This window comes from Protomyctophum bolini (assembly GCF_963924005.1).
Source record: "Protomyctophum bolini genome assembly, chromosome: 6".
In the NCBI taxonomy this organism is placed as follows: Eukaryota; Metazoa; Chordata; class Actinopteri; order Myctophiformes; family Myctophidae; genus Protomyctophum; species Protomyctophum bolini.
Window position 1 is genome coordinate 27,729,345 of NC_137867.1, and position 27,637 is coordinate 27,756,981.

Here is a 27,637-nt window from a genome sequence, read left to right on the forward strand (position 1 = left end):
AGGCCTTGATGTCGTTGTAATGACATATTTTACACTTTGGTCGCATGCTGAAAATAGCAGATATACAATCTCACAACGCGTCGTGCATATTTTCAGCATGCAACCCAGCATAAAACTGGATCTCTTGTCCACTAGTCCCTGCCTAACATTTTAGTCTAGTTTTTATTTGTTGACGAAATTGTCAGTATATTTAGTCTTATTTTTATCGTTTTTATTTAGTTTTAGTCAGTCTGAAAAAAGGTAGTCGACGAACATTTTAGTTTTAGTCGACGAAAACAACACTGAGTGACAGTACAGTACAGTACAGTACAGTACAGTATAGTGAAGATAGAAAACAAAACAACAACAACAACAACAAAGCATTGCCACTTATTCACATTCACATAACGTATAGCATCATCAAACCCCAACACCCTTTCATCTTCTGTCTGTCTGTCTGTCTGTCTGTCTGTCTGTCTGTCTGTCTGTCGGTCTGTCGGTCGTCAGTAAAGCGTAGGCTACTTCGCTTGAGGATGTAGGGTCTCCGGGACTTGCCGCTGTGCGTCACCTGCCTCTTCAGAATGTACGGCGACTTCCTCTTGAGCGGCATGTTGATGTTCTGCTCCTCGCCGGCTCGCCGCCCTCCGCGTATTCCAGAGAGGAGCCGCCGCCACCGCGCAGCGGCTGTGGAGGGAAGAGGAGAGACGAGCGTTAATATCACACAGGGCGGGAACCTCAAAGGGCACCTATACGGACGGCTGCAATTCGAAACTGGCCCCCGTAAAATCTGAATCCCCCCCCCACCACCCCCCCCCCCCCTTTTTCCCCCTCACTGTATATGTTTCTTTTCCCTTTTTGCTTCCTTTATGACGAATTCCTGTTCTGTTCTTTAGCTATATAGAAGTGTCTATTTGTAGCTACGTCTCTAAATGTTTAGATGAATTGAACACGGTGGACCCTCTTGTAAACGAGATGCTTAATTGGGTCGTCCAACTCACAGTTAACAGTCTTTGTATTGAGTTTGTGCTTGGAATGTATACTGTAATTCTGCAAACTGTTAATAAATATTTCAATCAATCAAAAACCAGTCGACTACCTTTTTTCACTGACGAAAACTAAATGGAAACTAAATAAAAACTAAGCTACGATGACTAAAACTAAGACTAAATATACTGACGATTTCGTCAACAAATTAAAACTATAAACTAAAATGTTAGGAAGGGACTAGTGGACAAGAGATCCAGTATAAGTCATTTTACACTTGGTTGCATGCTGAAAATAGCAGATCTACAAGCTCACAATGCGTCGCGCTGCGAGCCTGCGACGTGTCGTGGGCTTGTAGATCTGCTATTTTCAGCAAGTGGGGAAAAAAACAGTAATCACGACAGCATCGAGGCCCGCCAAAATACATTTTGTTCGACTAAATCCACTGTACATTTAGTCGACAAAAATCTTATGATATCTACTAAAACTAGACTAACACTAAAATATTCCAGGTGACTAAAATGTGACTAAAACTAAATGGAAAACTATTCAAGAGACTAATGACTAAAACTAAAATCTAAATCTGCTGCCAAAAACCACACTGTCCGGGGAATCTCTCCCCGGAGTCTCTTTTCGTCCTCCCCATCGCAGTTCTGTGGACCTCTAATATTAACCCCCAACTGACTGCCGAGTGTGACCGTGGATCAGGCCTCTTCATGGAGCCCACCAGAAGTGTGACCTGGACCCGGCCTCACAGAGCTCGACCTGGACCAGATGTGGACCAGACCCCTCCACGGAGCCCACCTGCCTATTCTCTGTCTTTTTCTCTCTCTGTCTATCTCTCTCTCTCTCCCTCTACCCCCCCCCCCCCCCCCCGACATGGTCGAGGCAGATGGCCGCCCACCCTAGAGTCGGGTTCTGCCTGACGTTCCTTCCTAAAGGGGAGTTTTTCGTTACCATTGTCGCAATATTGCTTGTTCTGGGTGGATCTTTGTTGGTTGTAAAGTGTCTTGAGACAACTTGTTGTGATTTGACACTAATAAAATTGAATTGAATTGAATTGAATTGAATTGAATTGAATTGAGGAGGAGGAGGAATCTAATGAGGTGTGTTTGCTGCTATACTGTAGCTCCGCTCGCAAAGGGTGGATCATGTGTCCGTATATACGTCAAAAAACCACTTTCACCTAGAATCTAGGTGAAAGTGTTTTTTTGACGTGCCATAACCTGCCATTGAGCCCCATTGTAACTTTCTCAAATTTGAAAGCACTATATTTCTAAAACGATGAAACATTTCAAAGATTCCTTTTCAGGCAAACATGTCCACCATAAGATGAACCTAAATAGGTTTGATTGGGGTTTCTAGGTGTAAGTATGTAGGACTAGTAGCATGCCAAAGTTTGTGCTATTGCCATAGATTTTAACCCACAACTTCTGGATCATGTGGAGAAGAAACACTTAAAACTTAAAATCACAGAGGGCTCAGTGGCACCCTTGTTAAGATGGCATGTGAGTCAGAGGTTGTGAGTTCAAATCCAGCTGAGTTCCTCCTACTTTCACTGCATGTTTTGGAGATGCACCCAGAAGGGAGCATAGTGGCTCTCTGTGATAAGTTGCTGTCTATGTGAGCCACAGGTCATGGGTTCAAGCTCAGCCCTGCACGGCCTCGGTCGGCATACTGCATGCAGGTTTTCTAAATTTTTGAGGATTTGAAAAAAAGACAAAAATCATTCAAGGACCATGGGCACGGCATACTATAGCATGCCGTTTTTCAAGATCTTTGAGGATAAAAAAAAAAAAAGGAAAATCACTCCGAGACCTGCATGTCCTATAGCCCATGGTCTCGGACGGCATATTATGTCATCCGAAACCATGAACTATAGTATGCAGTTTTTTTGTGATTTTAATCTTTTTTTCAAATCCTCAAAAATCATGACTATATAGAATGCCGTCCGAAACCATGAACTATATATAGTATGTCGTTTATTCGTGATTTACATGTTTTTCAAATCCTCAAAAATCATGAAAAACGACATAGTATAGTTCATGGTTTCAGATGGCATACTAGTATAATATGTCGTTTTTCATGATTTTTGAGGATTTGAAAAAAATATGAAAATCACGAGAAAAAAACAACAACATAGGCCTACTATAGTTCATGTTTTTTTTGTTTCTTTTAAACATGAAAATCACAGAACGACACACCACTATAATTCATGGTTTCAGACAGCATACTATAATATGTCGTTTAGGTCCCTAGTTTCGGGGGGCATTTTGTGATTTCTCTATTAGCGTTTTCACAAATGTTAAATTCTGAACAAGAAAAGAAAATATTTGCAAATGTCTGTTTGCTGATTTTTTTTAAATATGTTGACCTTAGTATAATAGTATACTGTCTTGTTCAGCTACAGTACAGTGGTCTTTAGATGTAGTACAGCAGTCTTGCTGGTTGTGCCAATGACCACCCGAAAAAACTGAGGTAACCGACCCCCACTGTTCCAGAGCCTGGGTAATAGTGTAAGAAAGGGTTAAAAAGGAACGCCATGGGACATTATTTCAGCTTTGTACCTTGCAGAATATTAAAATAAACACTTAAAGGATTACGGAAACACTGTTGGAAAGAAAAAGTCCACTCCAAAAAGCTATTGAAACACAAGTATAGATGTGATCTGAACATTTTCAGCAATGTTTTGGGTGTTTTTGTCCTGTAATAGTCAGGATGTGCTTGAATCTTGCTTCTATGTATTCCTTTGGTCCTAATTGTATGGAAACATGTGTTAATCTGTGCCTGTAGGTTGTATATATCAATAGTTATGCGGTTTTCTCTTTTTTCCCATTTTTGGATTTGTGGGGTTAAAAAAAGGGTTAAAAATGAAAGAACATTATTTCAGCTTGGCACCTGGCAGAATCTTAAAATACACCCTTCAAGGATTAAGAAAATAACTGTTGGAACGTCAAAATCCACCTAAGAATTTAGTAAACGGAGAAGTATAGATGTGATCTGAACGTTTTCTGATGGCTACGCAAGGGCCAAGGCTATTTTATGTATGCATGCATCCTTGCTTGCTTACACACAGAAATAAACCTCCCTACTACCAGCAGTATATTGAATACAGTACATATTTTCTAACATAAAATTCACCTCGAGTGAGAAATATTGGTGTTAAGGTGGACTCATGTCTGGTCCATATAACTCCTAAAAATCACACCTGTGTGAAGTGAGTGGTGCAACTCCGTGTTGGGAGTTCCAGACCTACAGGAACGCACCCAAGGTGACGGCCCGGTTCCGGCGTGCCGCCCCGCGTCTGAAACGGTTGAGAAATGACAGAGTTACCGTGTGGGGGTCCGCGTGGGGGTCCCTCAACCAAGCTGTTTTCGTGGTCACTCCATAGGGAAATCCGGGGATGATCATACTCCTTTTTTCCTCCAGGTCACGCAATAACTAAGAACTGTATAAATCGTGGCTTGTGCGTCTTGTATGAGCGTGAGAAGGAACACTGCTAAAATCTGAAATTCACAATTTACCCATGAAATCTTGACACATGAGTCATACACATTCCAAACACTTAAACAAGGAAAAGCAGCCATGATGTAAAATATGTACACATTTGTTTTATTACGGAACAATTTAAAGTTTGCGATAAAAAAAGAAGAAAAACCTAGAAAAGTTACCATAATTCATCAAACCCAATGGAAAAATAAACATAAAAGTGTCCAAAGCAAATAAAAATCCTAAATTCTAAATAAAAATAAAAAGGGAAAAAAGGGAAAATATACATATTTACATAATTAAAACTTAAGTTTTTACTTTAGTGTTCAAAAAACAAACATTCCATGGAATATATATTTGGAACATAGTCAGTAATGAACATTTAAAGAAATAATAATAATAACTTTTAACAGAGCACATTCAGATGAGGATCCAGCTAATTCTATAATTTACCATGTTGAAAATGCTGGGAAGATTCAACATCAAACTGAGGTTCTCAAAGTCAGGTGCTTTGGCCACACTTTACTATGACGTTCTAGAGTTTAACCAGAGTAACTACCCTGTTGGAAAGTCATATTTGTAATATGTTTTATAATAATACTTATGCAAGAACCTAATGAATGTATTTGTGCTTAATGCTATCGTTATTAGCAGGGTGTACGTTTTTTCTTACCACTTATATTTGCGCTCACAGACTTGTCCATTATGTTTTAGTAATTTACTAGATTACTAGAACATTTGTCCAGGGTGATTTATAATTAGTGAATGGCTCAATAACAGAGCAATAACACTTTTACAGAGCACATTGCTTTGGTGGTCTAGTTTCCCTGGTGTCCTTTAAAAAAAAAAAAAATCAAGATCTTATACATTTCTCCCCGTTAAATACTTCTGATGTAGACTAATCTGAAGGTTAATACTCAGGTTATGGTCAGGTTAAGGTACTCCAAGGTAAAGTGTAACCGATTCTTTATAATACCGTCAACCAACATCTTACAGGGAGGGAAGTCAAGAAAATCCTCATTTTCAGATTTTGTTGTTTGTTTGTTGTTGACTCAACAGAATATCATACCATGAATCCACTTGGAGACTTAAAAGGATCCCTGGCTAATAAGACAAATATGCCATAACTAAAAAAAACTAAAATTTTTAAATGGTAACACCTTAAATATTGTATTTATTTAATAATAAATAGAATGTTTCACTCAATAGGAACTGCTCTTGTTCCTGATGATGTCATATGTCCATGAGTGACTAATTCCCGTGCCAGTTGCCGTGGGCTCCCCCCGCCCACCTGCTCCTCTGGCCGTGACCACACGACAGACTATCAAATATGAATGACTACTGACTGACTATCGTAAACGATACAGCTTTATAAACACATCAACCAGCACTGGACCTATACCTATATTATAATTATCATCATCATCTATATTCAGCGTTGCCCATCATGCTGCGAATTCATGCTTCTCTCTCTGCTCGCGCTGTCATCCTGTCGAGGCCGGGGAGGCTGGTGGGCGCAGGGGAGGGGGAGGGGGGATTGCACGGCAACTGGTACGAGAATTAGTCACTCGCGTGTAGTCCAGCCCTATGGTATGGAATGCACGTGCTAATAAGTATTTAAAATATTGCTTTGATGCTCATATTAACCTTAGGAAGTATGAAGTTGTTTTTTATTAGCATATGCATTCCATACATTCCATAGGGCTAGACAAGCGGTTCCCAAACCTTTTTGGCCATGCACCCCATGTTACCTCCCGACCTAGCTGATGCACCCCCCACATGGAAATATAAATTGCATAAGCTATATAGAGACATATATTTCCTTTTTAGCCACATATATGCACATATATGAACCTGAATATAGCATAATATATGCAGCATAGGCTATATTCTGCATTACTTGCCATATATTGTATGTAAATATTTAGCACCACCATTAGACTTTTCATGTCGCGCACCCCCTAGAAGGCACTCGCGCACCACAAGAGGTGCACGCACCACAGTTTGGGAACCACTGGGCTAGACCATATGGACATATGACATCATCAACTTGCGAAAGGAGCAGGCCTATTGAGTGAAAGATTATTTCGTCACCAAACTCTATGCATGTCACAGCTAAGTAAACCTATCTGAAGAGCATATAACAAGATATAACATGCAAAATACAAAGACTTAAGTTAATACAAATATATTTAAGTTAACAAAGAAAACAATTATACTGTACATACATGAATTAGCTGGGGTGAGCGGGCATATTTGGGGGAGGATTGTTTGAGACGCAGTTGTAAGGATTTTGGATCTTTGTCTTCTGGGGAAGGACTGACCAAATAGTATATCCCCGGCCTGAAGCCCCTCTGCTAAAGACTGGCACCTGCTGAGGAAACATGATGTAGTGAGAATTTTATAATACAAGGATCACACTTTAGCCATCACCAACAAACCGGATTGAAATTTCAGTTACAGCAGGCTAACTATGTAAAAGTTCTCGATTGTGCCGTTTTGCCCTTTTTTCTCGATTGTGCCGTTTTGCCGTTTTCTCGATTGTGCCGTTTTGCCGTTTTCTCGATTGTGCTTTGCCCACGGTTACTCCGTGGTGGGAAATAAATAATACGATATAATACATGACAGCTTGTCACACGCGACAGTAACTTTTATTTTTGTAGAAGAGGCAAACTAATATCGTTTATGCCGTTGGCCTGTTTATTTGTATACATGTGTGAACTTGAAACATTATTGTACTGTAAAAAGGTCTCTTTTAGTATAATAGTATTAGAACACAGCCAAATCAAATCATAGTACATAGGCCGACATGTTCAATCAATTATTCAATCAAAGCAAACGGCACAAACAATATTAGTTTGCCATAAGTTACTGTCGCGTGTTGCCATTCTCTTGTACTTATTTCCCACCACGGAGTACCCTTGCATCTCGGAGGACAGTCAAGACGGGCAGTGTCGGTAGGCCAATCAGAGGCAGGCGGGGCGTTACCATGTCTATGCTCGGACGTAGAAAAGATATACGCAGTGTAGAGTAGACCATAGATGGGCAACTGGCAGCCTGGGGGTCACATACAGCCTCCACCTTCACTTTATGCGGCCCACAGGTTAATATCCGTTTACTGATATATTGATTTCAGTTGTTCCAATTCCAAACCTAACTAAATACATTTGAAATTAAAATTAAAAAAATACTTCAGGTTTTCCAATTTCGAAATTCTAGATTCCAATTCAAGAATAGCAAAAATAGCTCATCTACAAGCTCAAAATTTGTCACGATGCAAGAATGATGAAGTATGGCATTAATTTACAAAAAAGTTAAATATGGAGAAGAGGTTGTTTCTGCCCAACAGCAACAATATGCAATGTGACCCCTCTGGAATGAGTTTGGAAATATAGTGGCCCTCTCCATCATAAAAGTTGCCCACCCCTGGTGTTGACAGCGGTTTTAGAAGCCTGCTATATCAATCAGGTGGGCTACAACTGCAGGAATGAACCTCTGTGCCAGTGTGCGCGTTATCCAAAATGTTGACATAAATACATAGTAAAAATTTCCATTTGGCACTCTTTAAAAGTTGGGGCAGACAAATGTTGGCAAAGAACCCATAACATAGCACAGTAGCTGAATAGTTTAGCTCTCAATATCTCATACAAACATGCATAGTAAGTTGCCAGACGGCAAAAAGACTTGGTCTATATGAAAAGTAACTGTCGATTACATTCTGCATACACTTTTCTGCAACTGACAGAAGACATTTGTCAGTGTGTAGTCTATTCTGATTTCCACACCGGCAAGTAGTGGTGGATTAGATTTAGTGCAGAGGAATCCAAAGCATTGACATTGTATGATCTTGCTCATGCAATTTCCATTTCCCTTTGGGACATTACGTTCATCATGAATATCTGAAATTAGTTAGCAGCGGGTAGAGGCTCACAGAGTCTTGCATTTCAGAAAGAATGGAAAAATGTTGACTGTCCACACGTTGCCTGTTCAGGAAATCAGATGATTTCTGTGCTTTGGGAAAACTTGTGGTGCGCAAATTATACAGCTATGATACATATAGTTTTTCTTGTGACCTTGAAGCCCTGGCCCTGTGCTGTTAATATTCAGACCTGTGATCTTTCCATAATGGGACAATCTCTCTAAACACTTGGGATACCCTGCTTGTCGCTGCCTCAAATAAACAGATCAGGTCTGTTTTCCCCCCACAGAGCTGTCTGTCTGGCGGCTGATCCATCACACTCTTCAGCCCTTGGTCCTAGGAGACTTCTACACAAACGGAACAGTCCTCCGAGCCAAAAGGGCCTTCAGCCAAGCCTTCATGGCACAAAGGTGAGGGAAGGGGGAAAATTAAGAAGAACAAGGAGATGGGCTAGCGGCACAAAGTAGCTATAGCAACTGTATGCATGCACATACACTGCCTGCCCACTGCAGTTTAGCCTTCTTCTGACCATGGCCATGTTCCAAAGCACTACTCTCTCAACAGCTACTTATAAAAATAGATGGTTTTACATTCCTCACTGAGAAATGTATATGTAGAGGCACTGGGCAGGAATTTCAAATGAGGAAATCTGCTTGTTCGATAGACGGCTCCCATGTCTTATCCGTCTGCAGGGGTCTTAAAAATGTTGGCCAAACATTGCATTCCCCATTGGTAAAATATATATGGATAAAAGACTTACTTTGGCATTAACTGTAGTGACTGTGCTATGATGCAGAGCTCATCGTGTGTCTTTAAGTATATTTTTTTTCAACACCTGCACAGTCTCTAGTCTAATACATACACAAGCAGGAGAGCATATCCGGAGGTTTTAATGGGAAAATTATGTTCTTTGTCTCATGAAATGAGTTACACACGTGGAAAAGATGAGATTCAACAGCAGTGAAAGGATTTATGGAAGGATGTGTGGTGCTCCAGAGGCTAAAACTTTAATCTGTCTGCCATGGAATTTATTTTTAAGGGAATCTTCAATGTATGAAATTCAGCCATGGTTGAGTTGTTGCCTTGGGCAGAATCAAATTATTTTAACGAGCTAATGAAGGGAATACAGGAATACAGAAAAGTAGATAAATGTGATGTGTTCTCAGTGCTTTATCAATACCTGTAGCTTTAATACAGCAAGGAAGAGTTCTTGGACTGAGTTGACCAAAAACAAATACAAAAATATGTGAAACTCCATTTGTCTTGTTAGGTTTTTTCCCTATCATTACATTTTGGCAGATGCATCTCAATCAATCCCTTTCTGAGACAGCTGTGGAGCAGAGCTTCACGTATTGCAAATATTAATGACAGTCCATGTTTATGCATGGACTGTCACCAACTGACTCAAAACCAATTTTTTTTTTTTCTATGAATTGTCAGCGACATTCAATTGATTTTGGTATAGCAGTTCACACATCAAGTGGTGGATCACAGTCAACAACTGAAAACACTACAATATGTATGAATCAAATACAATCAATGTCTTAAAATGTTATGGACTTTTTCTAAACTTACACAAATTAGCAAGATATCTCAATTTAATATATGTGTGCAAAATATCTCAGATAAAAAAAGGAACAACTAGAAAAGTGCGCTCCTCTGAGTGCAGGTCTCCACCAGGCCGGGTTGCCTACCCAGTGCCTACAAAGTCTGGAAGGCAATTATAGCCAATTGGAATGGAATCTGGAATATCTGACTGATCACAAGACTCCTATGTGATAATGTGTTCCAATTTGTGCGAGAAAGATTGTAGTAGTAGTAGTAGTAGCAAAATGTGTTTTGAAGAAAACGTGAAATGGCATACATTCTGGACAGGCACAATATGGGGAGGAGCGTTGTAATCCAAGGAATCCAGGAGGAAATGTTTTTGATTGTATGACCTACGTACTGTCAAGAGTTAGAGGCCAAAACATGAAGTGGGCTGTGATAGTGCCACCGTTGTGGATCCATGGTAGATGTTATTCATACATGAAGTGGGCTGTGATAGTGCCACCATTGTGGATCCATGGTAGATGTTTACCCAGGCAAGGTTTCACAGCAATTGCATTCATGATTTCGGATATTTTGTACAAAACTGGAGATTAGTTTCTCACAAACACACTGACTGACGAAAACAGTCTCTGGCCTATTCGGCAATCCGGCCTGGCAAATAATTATATTCCTTTATTAAAAATGCCTGCCGGACAGTTAGCTCAACCGTCTGGGCACCTAGGCTGCTGAGCCAGCCTGACGGCGTGCCGCGGGTTCGACTCCCGATCCCTACGGCCTTTGCCGCATGTCTTCCCCACCATCTCTCTCCCCATTTCCTGTCAGATTACTTTCAACCTGAAAGATGATTAAAAATACTTCCATAAGTGATTAAACTCACCACTGTGTCTTTTATCTTCCCAAACTCCTGTCTTCAAAGACCGTGATCTCAATCTTCATAAACATCTAGTTAAGGAATAACATCTGAAACATGATTGGGACCATTCTCTTAATTCAATCAATTCATGGGAAGGGTTTTGCATCATGGAAAGATCTGGGTTTTTACAAAATAAATAGCTTAAAATGTAAACAGAAAATGAATTTACATTTAGTCTCTCAGACCAGTTCCATAACAGATGGTGGTGGTTATAAGGGATCACATTATCATAGAAATACAGTCATTGGTCAGACTTGAATCAACAGGGGAGGTGTGTGTATGTGTGTGTGTGTGTGTTGTGGTTGAGGCTAAACAACAGCACAAGTGTGACATTCTTGTCAATCTCTGCAACCACCCCTGCCCCCACCCAGAACTTCCTCTCATGCCAAAGTCAGCAGAGCAACAGCTTGGTGGTGTCAAAGACATAATCCAGGTCAGTTGTGCAAATGAAAACCATAATACTCCAATAGAGAGAATGGCCCTCAGCTGCAAACGATTTTATTCATATTTTTTTCACCATTTCTAATCCACCAGTTACAATTAATTAGAATGTTGAGTCACCCATGACCCTCCCCCACAGACTCTTGGAAAAACGAGCTGTTTTGCACGCCTGCTGATTTTACACAGATGTTATGGATTACATACACAACTTTTATCTGGTGGTTATTATATTGTATCCCTACATTTCCTGTAAACTGACCAACAATGCTGCTTCCCATTTACTGCCAGCAGGTCCAGAAGATGCAATAGAGGGGCTATGCTATGTGCACCGGCGTAGGGTCCATTGGGCCATGCGCCAATCAGTTTAGAGCTGGCCCAGTCTAACTTCCAAGAGAGGGGGCGAAAAAACTAGAAAAACAACAAAATAACTTTGGCAGCCCTATGTGCATGCAAATGTCTGTTTAGTACTACAGCATGCAAATGTCTGTTTAGTACTACAGCATGCAAATGTCTGTTTAGTACTACAGCATGCAAATGTCTGTTTAGTACTACAGCATGCAAATGTCTGTTTAGTACTACAGCATGCAAATGTCTGTTTAGTAGTAGTAGTACTACAGCATGCAAATGTCTGTTTAGTAGTGTGGATAGTTGCAATAAGCTCCATGGCCCATTTGATTTGTTAGGCATCAGGGCCACTGAAACGCGCTCTGCAATAGTGCAACTCTGTGCTAGATGTGTACATATTTCCCAATACTGGCATCAATAGCATCCTGTAAGTCATCCTGTAAGTCAGGCTGTCAGAGGGACAGATGTGAATATTGGTTAGAAAAGGTCCCCTGGCCCATCCCCCAAATTCCAATTTTAGCCCCTTCTATAAACAGCTTTTGTCCCCACACGTCTCAATATTTGCCATTGACTACTGTAAGATAATTCCGGTCAAATGTCCGCTAAATTTTGTCCCCGCCCGTCTCTAGTTTTGCCATTGACTATGAACGGAGAAATGACGTCAGAATTCCGCTGAATATGAAACATATAAACATCAAAACATTGAACGCCATTGACATTGAAGGGAAAATTTACGTCATATGTAAACGAGCCAACCAATCACAGGCAGCAGGCATTCTGATTGGCCAATGGCCAGAATGAGATGATGCATGATGATGTGCGATGATAAGAGCTGATAATTCCGCTAAATATGACGTAAATTAAACATCAAACGTGTGCGTGTGTGTGTGTGTGTGTGTGTGTGTGTGTGTGTGTGTCTTTAATTTGTACATGGACCAGGCATTCCAAGATAAATATTCGTATCAACCATTACTTGGAAGTATAACAAACTTGGGGTATCGCTGTAGATTTACCATACTGATATTCGGAAGCCTGGGCCATGTGCGTAAACTGACCATGAGTGGCCTAAGAATAGCTGGCATGACAAAAAGCAAAGCCAAACAACTTGCCAAATACTGTTCTGTTTCGGCTGTTATAGGCAGTTTGTCTGTGTGGAGAAGGAGGTGCCATGTGTATCCTTAAGTAAACATGAACTGTCAACCCTGTTATATTTGTTTCCTTGTAAAATTAATTGTAATGTGTGTGTGTGTGTGTGTGTGTGTGTGTGTGTGTGTGTGTGTGTGTGTGTGTGTGTGTGTGTGTGTGTACGAGCTTGCCTGATAGTGTGTTGACATCACAATGATGTTCATTGCATAGACTCCATATTTGAGCATGCCTGACAAATAACTTCATATATGGGCATAAAAAGGGACACAGACCATCACACTTCATTGTTGGCTGCTTGTAATGTTGAGTATATATGATTTCAGCTTCTCCTCATGCGTCGTTAACACTTTAGACGTGAATGATACTGTCAGCACATCAACCACAAGTCATTTAAGATGTCACTGTTAGCAGTTAGAACAAAATCAGCTTTGAAAAAGCATTATAGTTAAAGCTAGAGGGAAAACTCCAACTCTTTCGACACACCTTGATGCTGTTGTGATGTTGAGAGAAGTGAAACTGATTTTCCTTATTAAAAAAAATGGTTTTCCTGGCTACAAAACACACATGGTAAGGATACAACTCGGAGTCCTCTTTCAATAGGATCAGTGAGCAGGAGACCTCGTGGGGCGTAGATCTTGTCGTTCTGCTCCTGAATGTACTTTGCAATCTTCTTCAAAACCTGAAAAAACAGAGGAATAACAGTGACAAATATACGTAAATAAACGTATGTTTTAAAAATACTATCAGGAGGCTCCAAGGCTCAGCTGGATACTGAAGAGGAGCACATGCTTCCCGCATTGGGTCTGCACGACTCGCCTTGAGTCCTGGTCTGTGTTTTCCGACTTTGCAAGCTTGCATAATACAATACAAATACTTCGAATTATTTACAAATGCTTTTTGATTCTCGTCTGGCTCTGTGCAGCATACGGCTTTGACATACTTTTACACAGACGGAGAAAAAAAATTACACTAATATATAGCACGTTAGCTAGTCTTCATTTTGCAGCAGTGGGAGGTTCTGGGAACTCTTCATACCTGGGATGGAACTTGCATACTATTGGCTAAATAGTCCATAAAATAACCAGCCAGCCTGCTGCATTCTTGATTTTTTTTCTCCCTTTTTGCCAGGAGCTGAATAGTCGAATCCAGCGAATCTTTGGCTTGGCAAAGACCAGCTAATTCAAATCACCAGTCTTTATAAGGGTCTCGTAAAACCGCGAACCAAGCCAAACTGTTTTTCATCCTCGATTACTCCTGTCCACTCCAATACAAATCCCCTGGATAGGAGAAGCCTATACTGACATACTGATTCATTTACATTCCGTGTGGGTTGGGCTTAAAGAGGGGTTTGCCAGAGGTTGAGGAGGTATATAAATCATACACATTTTGCAAGCTTTTACAGAGGATCATAAAGCTGTTGATTTATGGCCAAGCTGCATGGATCCACTCAGCAACAACATGGCTTCTTAGGGTTTGAAGCCACTTCAATAATCTCCAATGTGGCTTGTATACACATTTGTTGATGGGTTTATGTATAAATGTAATCAATTCACAATAGCCTTTTTTGTGTGCGTCTGTGTTTAGGACACTGGTGGGAGAGAGAACGACGAGTATGTCTGTGTTTAGGACACTGAGGAGAGAGAACGACAAGTATGTATCTGTGTTTAGTACACTGGGGAGAGAGAACGACAAGTATGTATCTGTGTTTAGTACACTGGGGAGAGAGAACGACAAGTATGTATCTGTGTTTAGGACACTGGGGAGAGAGAACGACAAGTATGTATCTGTGTTTAGTACACTGGGGAGAGAGAACGACAAGTATGTATCTGTGTTTAGTACACTGGGGAGAGAGAACGACAAGTATGTATCTGTGTTTAGTACACTGGGGAGAGAGAACGACGAGTATGTATCTGTGTTTAGTACACTGGGGAGAGAGAACGACAAGTATGTATCTGTGTTTAGGACACTGGGGAGAGAGACACTGTGTTTAGGCCACTGGGGAGAGAGAACGACAAGTATGTATCTGTGTTTAGGACACTGGGGAGAGAGAACGACAAGTATGTATCTGTGTTTAGGACACTGGGGAGAGAGACACTGTGTTTAGGCCACTGGGGAGAGAGAACGACAAGTATGCAAGTGAGTGAAAGACAGGAGGAAGATAAGAATGGATGGCTAGAGAACGAAAGAGAGAAGGAGAAAAGGAGACCACATTTTTAAGTGAGGATGGAATTATTGAAAGAAATGCATGAAGCCTACATCATTAAAAGCCATGTATCATGAGCAGAAAATTAATATGCCCCCATGCAATCTCCCACCTTCTCATAATGGGTCTCCATACAGAGGAAGATTGTGTAGGCAGTGAGACAGGCCAGGCAGCCCTCCAAATATGACTGACCACCAAGCTTTTCAGCTTCAGCATACAGGTTATTCAGTGTCCTCAGCGTCTCCTCAAACTGCTGCTTGTCAATCTGAAAACACACACAAGAAATGCAATCTGAATATAAAAGCAACCCAGGTCATTCATTAACAAGGTAATGTCGTCGTCGTCCCACACACGCAGCTAGCTTCCCGATATTACATCGGTCAGAATGGTGTAACTAAAGGTTACACGTCGTTTATATCCATTGGAGGCTGTGAAAGTGCGTGCGCACACACACACACACACACACACACACACACACACACACACACACACACACACACACACACACACACACACACACACACACACACACACACACACACACACACACACACACACACACACACACACACACACACACACACACACACACACACACACACACACTTTAGATTTTATGTTATCTGCTACTTATTAGAGGTTCATCCCCAAAGGGCTGAGTGAAATGTTATTGTTTTTGTATTCATTCTGTTCTCCTTCTGTAATGAATTTGCTAATTCCTCTGTGATAGGGTAAATGTGCATTTTCACAAATATGAACCCAATCCTTTGATTTAACCCATTAAGACCGAGGTCAATTCTACAAATGCCTTCTAAATCAGTATCTTCTCAGATCAAACATTTCCAAACATTAAAAAACTGTTCTAAAACAATGTTCTAAATCCTAAGAGTTTTCTGAAAAACATTTGATGCTATATACTATAGCTAAAATCTAAAATTACACCGACTTTCCCGGCTTTGTTTAATGATTTCATCGGTTTGGGCTGTATATAAAAAAATGATTTTGCTTGCTAAGCAGAGAGTGCAAGTAATAGTTTTCATCCAGCGCTTCGATGCGTATGTCGCCGTTTGATGCGTATGCGCCGTGCCAGAATATGACGTAATGACTACTTGTGCTTGATATGGCAGTGGTGTCAGATTACATGTACAGTATACCTTTAATCCTCCAGACACTAAAACATATCGTCACCATCGAAAACCAATTACACCAATTACATCAAACGGGGCATACGCAAAGTAACCACATTATACCGCTAATCAACTTACAAATTACATAGCTGAGATTTGACAGTTTGTAGCGGTCGACAGTACTTGCGCGCTAGTAGGCGTGCAACAAGCAAGTAGGCACTCGACAGAGTGCAGTTCTAGTTTCCACTATTTTGAATTATTTTGAAAAAAAGATTTTGACCGATTGCTACTAAATCTTCTGTGGACCAAGCTTATCAAAACAGACAGATACAGCTGCTGGTTGACATCTCATTCATCTCCAATGAACTTCAAAATGGCCTGGTTCAGCACATACATATACCAAAGCCAACAACTGCCAATCACAAGACTGGATATGTCTAAAGAACCTGAAACATTCCCTGAAATCCCCAATAGAATCCCTTGGAACAATGGTATGTTGAGAAACAATGTCCTAGGATGTGGCTGGGTGGGCACGCATAAAATACACACACGTACAGACCCACCCACCCACAGCACTCCTCCAACTTTTATTCTTTATATATTGGATTTATATATATGCCATAAAGGTGAACCATGAAAAAGTGACTTTCACTTAAAACAAATTGACCTAAAAGTAAAACAAATAAACAACATTTTAAACTAGAACTGCACTCTGTCGAGTGCATACTTGCTTGTTGCACACTAGTAGGCCATAAATGGCCATCTAGTGAGCAAGCAGAGCGCGCAAGTACCTTCAACCGCTGTAAACTGTCAAATCTCAGTATCTCTGTGAAGGAACGTTTGAAATGTATAATCATTAGGTGTAACTATTTGCTACCTACCTACTTTATTTTTACTGATTATGTATAATATAGTATACGTATGACTAGCTCTAAATGATGACGTAAGACATACGTATACATATACTATATAGAGTATGTACCGTAGTTGATTAGCGGTATACTGTGGTTACTTTGCGCCAAAACCGTGACAGCCAACCCGCCATTTTATGCGTATGCAAGAAAAACAGCAAATCTGTGCCTGGTTTGCTGGGATCAGATTACACAAATGACCATATTTCTTACGTCATCATTGAGAGCTAGTTGCGAACGAAGTGAGCACTAACTATGAGACCTAGCAGAACATGTCTGTCTGTCTGTCTGTCTGTCTGTGTGTCTGTGTGTCTGTGTGTCTGTGTGTCTGTGTGTCACGCTGTAACACCACCTGCCCGCCACCAGAGGGCGCGGCTGTATCACACAAAAAACACTCACACATAAACTGCGTTCGCTTCCCACGTCTTACTTGTCATACATATACACACCACGTACTCTGGTCCCAGCAGATCAGGCACAATTTGCTATTTTATTTTGACTGATTATGTATATAGTATACGTATGACTAGCTCTAAATGATGACGTAAGACATATGGTCATTTATGTAATCTGGTCCCAGCAAACCAGGCACAGATTTGCTGTTTTTTTTGCATACACATCAAATGGCGGGTTGGCTGTCACGGTGAGACCGGGCGAAATTATTACTTGCGCGCTCTGCTTGCGCAAGTAATGAGCAAAATTAAACAATGAAAGACCACAAGATAAGAGCACGGGGACTGTGGGGTACATAAGGGGTAGATGGAAAGGGAAGTGATTCTCAACCTGTGGTACTATTACCACTAGTGGTACAAAGGACCTCCTCTGTGGTACGAGAAATCTTCCCGACCATCGGACCATGAAAAGGTGGGGGTGACGGGGGTTTTGTTGTTGGATTTGTGCTAATGATGCGTTCATGGATCACAAACTAAACCGTGGCAACCCAGTGGCTGAAAATGGCTGAAGAGTTGAAGATGGATGGATAGACATGCTGCGACTGTCACATTGTATAAATATTGTATAGTGCTCCATATTGTGTACTCATTCTGAGCTGTAATACATCTATTCTAGTATTGTCCAACTAAAGTTAACACGTTTATATCCATTGGTGGCTGTGAAAGCATTCTGCTGCGCGCGCACACACACACACACACACACACACACACACACAATGAATCAACTGTCATAAATCAATGTTATTCTGATTATAAGCTTTCAGTATCACCAATTCATTTTTATGTTGGTGCTTTGATGGCCAGTGCCATAGAAAGCACTGTTCAAATCTTAAATCTTCACCGTTCGAGTCTTTTGGAGTCTTTGGATCAATCAGTAAATGAAGTGCTGTGATTTTATTCTAAAGATCAAATGGAAAATTATTCTGAAGATCAAATGGAAAATGCTCTAACAATGGAAAGTCCTCTAACAAACCCCAGATCACTTTTTTTCCCTCTGCTCTGTCTCTGGACCAATGAGTGGGTGAATTTTCCCAGACATGTAATTCATCAAGGCAGAGCTGCACCTCTTTCCAGAAATGGCGAAACAACTCTGAAATGAGAATGCCTCAGCTGTATTGATCTCTGTGTTCTTTCATTTACTTAGCTGGACAAACACACAACTAATATCCAGTATTGAGATTCACCGTGACCTTATCTCCTGACAAGGATTCACCTTTTATTAACTCAACCCTATATCCGGGTATATCAAGACTTCTGATAGCATCAATAACACGGTTATGAAAATGGGCTGGGTAACAACAGAAGCAGCCTTTCTCAAGCATTCCTCCCATGGAGGCATGCTCCATGGATGTTTCAGGGCCTAAGGACTGCTGCTGGACTCTGCCGTTGTTTTGACTAGGTTATCAACGCTAGTCTCCACTATGCTCTCCACAGTGCACTCACTGAGACCCACTCAGAACATAAGAGATAAGAGGAGAGGAGGTTAGCCTTTGGCTGGAGCCTGAAGCACAGATAAAGAGCCCTCTAATAAAGTGTTTGCGCCTGTCAATAAAGAATGTACGTTTCTGTTTATTCAGTTATAGCAACACAGGCACATTGTCTACCTTACGAAGCCTGTAGAGCTCACCAGCAGCCAGGACTTTGCCAAACCTTTGGACTCCTGGATCTCTGAATGCCCTCTAACGCGGCCTGACCCCCATGTGCTGGAAGAATGCAGTGTCAATTTAACGCTAGAGATTTTACTGGAATGGAACCAAAAATTGGGTTCATTAGGTCCCATTTGTACACTCTGAGTTAAATGAACACTCAGGAGATGACAGTATACCCTAGGAGCTTTTGTTCTAAAACTTATTTCCCATTTAGTGAAAAAGGCTACAATTTAAAAAAAAATCTGTGAGCATCTATTCTGTTGTTCAATTATGTCCATACACTAGTGTCATTGGTACGATGCTATCCTGAGGAACAAGCAGGAGGATGGATGGCCGAACCGCACCCAAGACTTCATCCTCTCAGCATTCCTTTATATCACCTAACCTTGGGATATGGCCTTCGTTCTACCAATGTAAATAAGACACCCCCCTGCATATTCTCAATGTAATAAAAAAAAGGATATACACTCAACCTCAGTTGAATTGGCCTGCATAGTTCCCTTGCACTGAATGTGAGGTCCAGTATGTTACACAACTCGTATTGTTCCACACCAACGTCATCAAGACAAATTACTGTCCGTCTAGTAACTCTGAGTAACAAAATTCTGTCTCAGCTATCTTAGCTTGTCTGGCAAAGAAGCTGCCAAACACGAGTGCTTTCCCAGTTATTTGGGATTATTCTCCATCCAATTATTAAAACAGAAAAGCACTACCAACAATAATACATCAACCGCCCCAAATAATGCTATGCAAGAATGTGCTTTTTCAATATGAAAACGTTTGCAATGAAAGTAAGTAGAAATAAGTAGAAACAGATTGAACTAAATGTTAGCCATTAAAGATTAGCAATAGTCCAAATGAGGCGACATAAATAACAGGTCAGTAAAAAAAAGCTTAATAGCTTGGCAAAGTGCTGCCGCTGCATATCTGATAGTTTGCAGCAAATAATAAAAATATATGTTGGAAACACTTTTGTATGATATGGCACTGAGGCAGTTGCCTCCCTTTAGGAGAAGCCCACTGTATTTCTCCAGCCATTTGGCATGCGTGTCTTCTACACAAAGTATATCCTACAAGAAAAACCAGACAAAGACCACCCAATCTAGAGGGAAGCGCCATTAAACCACAACGCTTAAGTGCTGCTAAACTGATCATTTCATGTGGCTATATGGGTTGCAAAAGCTGCTGCTGCTTTTTGTTCGATGAACTCTGAACCGATCACCCACCATGAACTTTCATGTGGCACAGACTCTGTTCAGTCTCAGCGACCTGCTCTTCTATCCCCCATGATCATTACTGAAGCGCCCGTCTGCTCGCAGTCATATGAGGACACAGTCCAGCAGTATTTTTCTCTCAGATTGGCATCTTTCGAAACGGCAGTGGGATAAATTTGCTTTCCACATCTATGCTCCTTGTTTGGATACTAGTGTAAATTTTAGCACCAAAATTCTTCTACGCACACTTTATTGTAATTTTACTTTATTGAAACTCACTTGTGCTCTTTTAAAGAAACCGAGTTAATTTGAAATGTATATTTGTTTGTTTGTGCTGTAGTATTCTAGTTGTGGAGTCCCATCATTGTGGAACAAAGTAAACGCTGGGCCAGAAGAACTTAATACAGAGCCCGCCAGAAGCGTAGAATTACTTTTGTCTGGCCGCCCGCCAGACCGTAGCCTACGCTTTATCATCATACTATAATTCTAACAATGTCTGTCTGTGTGTCTGTCTGTCAGAAACACCGCCGTAGCTCCTTACAGCCTGCACCAATCACACACACAGGCATTGACCATATGAATATGGAGGGCGTAACGAAGCCCTTTTTTCGATTTGACACATTAATGATTATTAATGAATTTATTAGTCAATTACAAACACACCCGGGAGCAGTACCCCCCACGTCCACAAGGGGGGGGGGGCAAATATCTCACAACGGGTAAGGGCTAGTAGGATTCATTTATGTTTTGATCGGATCAATCGATAGCTGCCGCTTGTTAGCATCACAGTGTAAGTGGGACAGTGGCCGCGGCCATGCGCGCGCATACAATTGCACTCTATGTGCTGCTTTCAATGGCCTTTATCTTCAAATCGGCGCAATGAATGTCTTTTCTGGTGAAAACAAGGTTTTTCAACGGCCGATAGCAGGCGCTGTGATACTTGGTAATTTTTTTCTGCACCGAGTGAGAGAACAACAAACGGTCAAGACACCACACACAGCATTATGTCATCGATCGTAACACCCGGTTATGGATATTTGGCTCTTCAAAATAAAGTGTGACACACTTCAGAGACACACTTCTGTGACTTCTTCTTATTGAAATCTAGAGATGTCATCAGCGAACTACACAACACCTTGGATAGTATGTGCCCATTTGATAACATCAACATCTGTAACAGACTATAGTTACTTCTTATCCTGTGTTATTGGTACCATAACTTGGCAGTTTGGATGCACAGAGGATGACAGACTCACTGGGACAAATCCACAAAGAATATACAACATCACGGTGCTCTGAGTCTACTTAATGGCACTCTTTAGTGCACTTAAGAATACAGCAGGGCAGACCATCTCCTTGGACCAAACTCATTACACCAGGATTGGCTCTCCTCCAAATGCAAACCTCTGACATGTCGGCACTGACATAAGTTCTCTGTCACTTTGGTTTGGCAAAGCTGACTTCAATAATACAAAAATTAGGGACAGGGATAATAGTTGACTAGTCAAATAGTTTATCACTACCAGTTTAGGGCAGGGGTTAAAGCAAAAATCCCAAAACTGACATTTTTTATGTCCCAATATGTGATTTGTAAAACGTTGTGAAAGGGGAACCCCAACCTTGTCGTAGACACAGATAAAAGTCTGTGTAAGAAAAAAATAAATCATAAATAAATAACAATTTTTGGGGTGGTAAATGGTGTTTTCCTAAAGTTGCCTTTACTGATTGTGTGTGCCAATCCAAGCTTCATTTTATAGAAGCAGCTTTTGAAGTTCTGTTCTATTAAATTGCTACTAGTCTGGCCAATTAATTAAAATACTCATATCTTGAAATTATTACTGTAGGTAGGTGACTTTACAGCCACATGGTGCATAGCAGCAGTGTGTTAAAGTAAAAAAATCCAGAGGACGACACTTATAGGCATGTAGCCTTTAGTAGTCCATTATACACCTAGGTTGCAAGTGAGAACAAAAGTCATGAGAGACAACCCACTGGTTTGGCAACTAAATTGGATACAGGATAGGTGGGCAGTGGGATAGGACATCTGGATAGGACATCTGGGCACCTCAACATCTGGGCTGCCTATTTTGTCCAAAATGAAAAAATAAAATAAAATAAAATAAAGGAAATATTTGAAAAATGGTAATATAATGTGAACGTCGTGCATGGTGCATCATTATCAGACTTAATTTGATCCTTCAACTTATTGCTTATGCCCCAAATGGATATGTACAGGTTTTGTAGCAATTTGTTGCTACAATTATTGCAATGCGCTGTAGGCTTGTAGATTAGTTGTGTTCCCTGCTGTTGTGAAGCGAGAAACAGAAGCAGAACACAGAGACATACAGCTGTGTTTTCAAAGCACTACAATGGGTCACAGATGAGAGATAGCCGCATTGACAGAATTTAACACCAGTAAGATGCCTTAATATAGGCAATGAACACCCGCTTTGCAACGAGCGGCCACAGGGCTGAGACACTCTACCGGAATAATGTCACTTCATTATGTCAGCACTGTCATAGAAGTTTTACATTTTAAATTGTCTCGTATAAGCATTGTGGTCCAAAAATGAATAAACTGTCTCAGCGATATTGTCAGGGAGTTGTCTCTGTGTTGTCACGACTGTAAATAAACTGTCTCCGAAATTTGTAATAATTTGATGGCAGTTTTCTCTCAGTCAGTAAAATTCTTTATAACCATATGAATCAACGTCCAACTGGGAGGAGACCCCGGGGCAAACCGACTCACTGGTATTGGAACGTCTCGGGATCCCCCAGGAGGAAGTCCCTGTACACTCAAGACACGCTCCATATATGGCCAGACCTCATCGAACCCTGTACACTCAAGACACTGCCCCCGCTGCCACCCTTAGATCTCCATATATGGAGCTGACCTATCCTGACATTCCATATGATGATCTGACCTCATCAAACCCCAGGGAATGACACTAACACCTGCCCAGAGCAGGTAAGAAATATGGTCGGGCAAGACGGGCAGGTGAAGTTTGCCACCGGGTTGCCCGATCGGGCAGGTGTGCATTTTGAGTGGGGATACAACCGTCTTTACTTCGTTATAAACACAACACGAGATATTCGTCTTGAACGTGATCATAGTGCTCCGTGTTTCTCTCTCTCTCTCTCACACACACACACACACACACACACACACACACACACACAGAACAGGTCCCGGCTGAAGTTTATTCAAATGTTTAAATAAACAAAGGTCCTTTCAGATGAGCAGCAATTAACGCGCCTAGTAATTCATTTTTAATGAGGGTTTTTTGTACGGCAGAGAAGTCAAGGGGCGACAACGCAAGCGAATTTACATGGGCTCGGCCCTGTGAAATTGTCGCCCACGGGCTCTTTTCTTGCACACGCCCGTGACTAACTAGACCTGGATTGTGTTGAGCTTTTTTTTTTACGCTCGCGTTGTCGTGCCCCTCATGAGCAGAGCAGTGTGCAGGATTTTTCACTTCAATTCACAAGTCTGTACTCTATCATGTATGTGTCTGTGCATGCATGATGTCTGTATCTAATGATCGATTGGCACACACACAGACAGACAGATAGATATCTTACTCTGGTCAGTCAGTCAGTCAGTCAGTCAGTCAGACAGACAGACAGACAGACAGACAGACATCTTACTCTGGTCACAGAAACAGACAGACAGATAGATAGATATCTTACTCTGGTCTCCAGGTCAGCGGGGAACTTAATCTGGAACTGGCAGACAGTGCCATTGGTGTAGTCCCTCTGGATGAAAACTTTAGCGGCAACCGTTGCCTGCTGCCTCATGTCCTGCAGGCTGTGTGTCTGTAACAAATAGTCTCCATTTAATAGGATAAGAAGAGTTTCAAATTGTCCCTTTATAGTTACACATGTGTATTGAACATTGATTATTTTATTTAAATGTTTGACATGCAAAATAATACATAATTATGTTCAGGGAAAGATATCAATACCAGCCATAAGATGGTCTTTGGCAGTTAGATAGCTATTATTCAGAGGTCCTGGAATAAAATGGGGCTGGCAGCCATCAATCATGAAAAGGGTAGTGTGCTGTGCGCACTGCGCACGCACATCCAAGTAAAAGATAATAAGTGAAATGAGCTCCACTGCTTTATTGCGTGTCAATGTTTCGATCTTCTTCTTCTTCTCTTGATCAAAACATGAGAAAATAAGGTTTCATCATTGTATTGCGTGTCAACATTTCCATCAAGAGATCTCCATCAGTAATTCCAGATTCCTCGATCAAAACATTGACACACAATATAAAACAGTGGAGCTTATTTCACAATCATTTTCTTTTACACTGGCATCAATCAGCCACCATGGATTTTTTTCTCCTTTCTTTCCTTACTTTTTACTAAAATGTTCCTCAGCTCACTTGACACAGGTCTAGAGTGCAGCATATGTCATACAGTATCAGACTATCAGCAACAGCTGTTACTGTTTTAAACATAAATCAGGGGTAGTGTTTTGGGTTAAAGAAATTCAACAATCACTGATGTTAGAATAAACAGACAAAACCCATATCCTTTGGAATTATGAGAACACAATGATCACTACACTGTGACAGCCTTCAGGCTGCATTTTAAACTATTAGTGCGAGTTCAAGATATTGTTGTCTCTTGCTGGAGCTGAAAGTTATTAAGAGCCCATTTCACTGTTGTTTGATTATAGCTTTGTGCTGGCAAGCAGATTGGAATCAAAGTTCTCCAGGGTAAAATTGTGGTTTTGAAATATACTAGCCTACATAGCGACAGGCTCTACAATTTTATGAAATACCCAAGTGGCAAGTTAACCCAATCCAAGCCAAGGAACGACAGGTTACGTTTTAAGCACTATAACCCCCTGTGCCAGGACGTAATTTTGCGTCTTAAAAAACGCTGGCACCTGGTCTGATTTTCTATTGTAATGTACGGGCATGGATTGTATTTAGCACAGTAAGTGCACATGCAATGCAACTTTTAGCAAATATTATTTGATTTTGTTATGTTTTAATTTGTACTGGTAATCCCATGTAAAAAGAAATGTAGTAGGTGGCGGCCTAGATACTAAGTGTAGCTCCGTTTGGAACCTCAATATCTACGCTGCTACACTAACCTGTTTTTGGCTGTATAGAAGTGTACCGTATATTCTTACGTCTCTAAATGTTTTGATTAATTGAAAATGCCCTAGGCCCTAGCCTAAGATTTAGACTCTCGTAGACGTATTTAATATTTATCGATTCTGATATCACTCATATCAAGGGTACTTGCCTCATGGGTTGCTGTCTGAAAAGCTTTGCCTCAGAGTAACTCTTAATGTGTACAAATGCAAAATCTAAGGTGCTTCACTGCTTTCCCTGCTGCCCCACTTGTCCGATTGGTGTACGCTAAGCAATTACAACCCGTACCCCCATAGTTTTCAATTAAAAAAGTATTTGAATCCACTCCGTCTCGGAATCTGGCATCCATCTTGGATTTCCCTTCATTGTAAATGTGCAACAGCGCAGTCTATTCTGAGGAATAGACTAGGAATAGTGACTCATAGGAATAGACTATGTGACAACCGGGTATAGTCTGGTGACCACCGGAGAGACGGGTGACAGCCGGAATGTAGACGGCACCCCACGCGGGTATGGGTTAGCGCCCCAGCCTGTGTCCTCCGTGAGGACTCGGAGGAAGCCCAACAACCTTGGTGAGGCCTTTAGGAGGGCCATTGTAATCCACCACTCTTGAATGAAGTGCCAGGTGCTGGGAGTCTGGTGCAACGCACAGGTCCTGGGCCTGGTGAGAGCAGGAGTGGACCTGGTGAGACGTAGGAGGGGCCCGGACAGGAGTCAACCCACAGAGCCTAGTCCTTCCATGCGCCAGAATGTGGTTCTCCCAGTCCCGGCAGAGTAGTTCCGAAGCAACTGATTGTGTGGCCTTGGTCTTTCCCTGATGGACTGATCGAGGGTAGCTACTGGGACATAAATCTGGATTTGATCAACCTTGGCTGGGTCGCCTGAGTGAGGGGTATGAAATTGGTAGACCTGAAACCCTGTTGACCTCAGGATACATCACTGAGGATACGTCCCAGGTGCATTCATGCAATGTATTTTTTGTTATTGAGGCAAAGCTCTTCAGACAGCAACCCATGGGGCAAGTACAGAGAGTGATGATGTCAGAATCGATAAATATAAATATGTCTACGAGAGTCTAAAACTTAGGCTGGGTGGGCGGCGGGCCCTATTGTAAACAAGTGTAATGCTTCATGGTGTCGTCCAGTTTTTGTATTGAGTTGTACTTGAAATGTACTGTAATTCTGCAAAAAACAGTTTATAAATATTTCAATCAAATCAATCAAAAAAAGTAGATAGTTTGGAATTCCAAACGGAGCTATACTAAATAAATGTAGCAAATGTCAACATCGATCAAATTCATCTACGAGAGTCTTAATTTAAGGCTGTACTAAACGAAAACACAAGGCTTTGTGGCGTGTTCTTTCACACTGTTATAGCACTATATTCGCGCAAAAGTGGTTTACTGCTAGTTCTGAAACAAAACGCCTGTGGTTTCCGAGTCTACTATACTTCTGTCACTTGAGGGAAATACTAAAGCAAACATTAGAACACTAAGTTAGCATGGCAAGCTTGTTATTTTATTTAGAATAAACCCAAACCTACCATAAAGCTTCTTGCAGAATATGGAAAGTCTTCACATTAATGCAATAACGACGGTACGGTCTACTATGACAAGTATGTATTTTATTATTATTAGTAATATTGTCTTTTGTAACGTTGGCCAAGTTACTTAGCTGGTGAGCTACTCGTCATCTTTCTTTCGGACCTGTTCGATCTTTGGAATCTATGGAAAATGCATGCTGTAAACAAGCTTCCACATTAGTGTATAGAGTCAATTGTTGCCTTGTTTGTTGTCCAACTATATATTTGAAATTATAATTGGTTCACATACTAGTAATTCAATCGTAACTCACCTCTGCCATGTTGACAGATTTCTGTTTATTTTCCGCTAGTGGGACCCTGGTACTGCTGAGATATTCATCCGGGGTAAACAAGTTGTTGTAATCATAGGTTCCGGGTATATCATATTTTTTGAGTAATTTACGCAGATAACGTAATAATCTGTACCATTTACAGAGGTGAACTGTTCAAGTCCTATTTATGGAGTCATGGAGTTCCACAAGTTTTGATGGTTGAACAAAAGTTATTTTATTCCTTAGCCCAGGGATACTCAAATAGATTTACCTGTGGGCCACATTACAAAAATGGCAAGGGGCCAGGGGCCAGTAGATAAAATTACGACATTAATGATACTTGATAAC

General features: G+C 41.1%; 2 protein-coding genes across 8 annotated transcripts in view; one reads left to right on the top strand and one right to left on the bottom strand.

Annotated features, from left to right (window-relative positions):
- The window catches only part of LOC308316961 (nucleolar protein 58-like), a gene marked incomplete at both ends in the record, with an annotated part of 104,424 nt that extends 95,639 nt beyond the window's left edge, over positions 1-8,785 (top strand). The window contains 2 exons of the mRNA XM_080765752.1: positions 560-689; positions 8,661-8,785. Of these exons, the coding sequence (XP_080621878.1) occupies positions 560-689; positions 8,661-8,785 (255 nt within the window). The remainder of the gene's footprint in view (positions 1-559; positions 690-8,660) is intronic.
- LOC308317720 (golgin subfamily A member 7-like) lies at positions 619-27,339 on the bottom strand. 7 transcript variants are annotated; one of them, XR_013964294.1, is made up of 8 exons: positions 27,290-27,318; positions 24,014-24,139; positions 15,083-15,235; positions 13,345-13,446; positions 10,800-10,852; positions 6,681-6,826; positions 4,172-4,267; positions 619-663 (listed from the first exon to the last, which is right to left on the bottom strand). XR_013964294.1 is itself a non-coding variant. In XM_080766982.1 (6 exons), exons 1-5 carry the CDS (start codon positions 27,296-27,298, stop codon positions 10,811-10,813), a joined length of 432 nt encoding a protein of 143 aa, XP_080623108.1. In that variant the 5' UTR covers positions 27,299-27,318; the 3' UTR covers positions 4,663-6,823; positions 10,800-10,810. The 7 variants fall into 7 exon arrangements, 6 of the variants coding, with proteins under 6 accessions (XP_080623108.1, XP_080623107.1, XP_080623109.1 ...); XM_080766982.1 differs by lacking the exons at positions 619-663; positions 4,172-4,267 and having other exon boundaries at positions 4,663-6,823; XM_080766981.1 differs by lacking the exons at positions 619-663; positions 4,172-4,267 and having other exon boundaries at positions 4,663-6,826.
- Between the last annotated feature and the right edge of the window lie 298 nt (positions 27,340-27,637).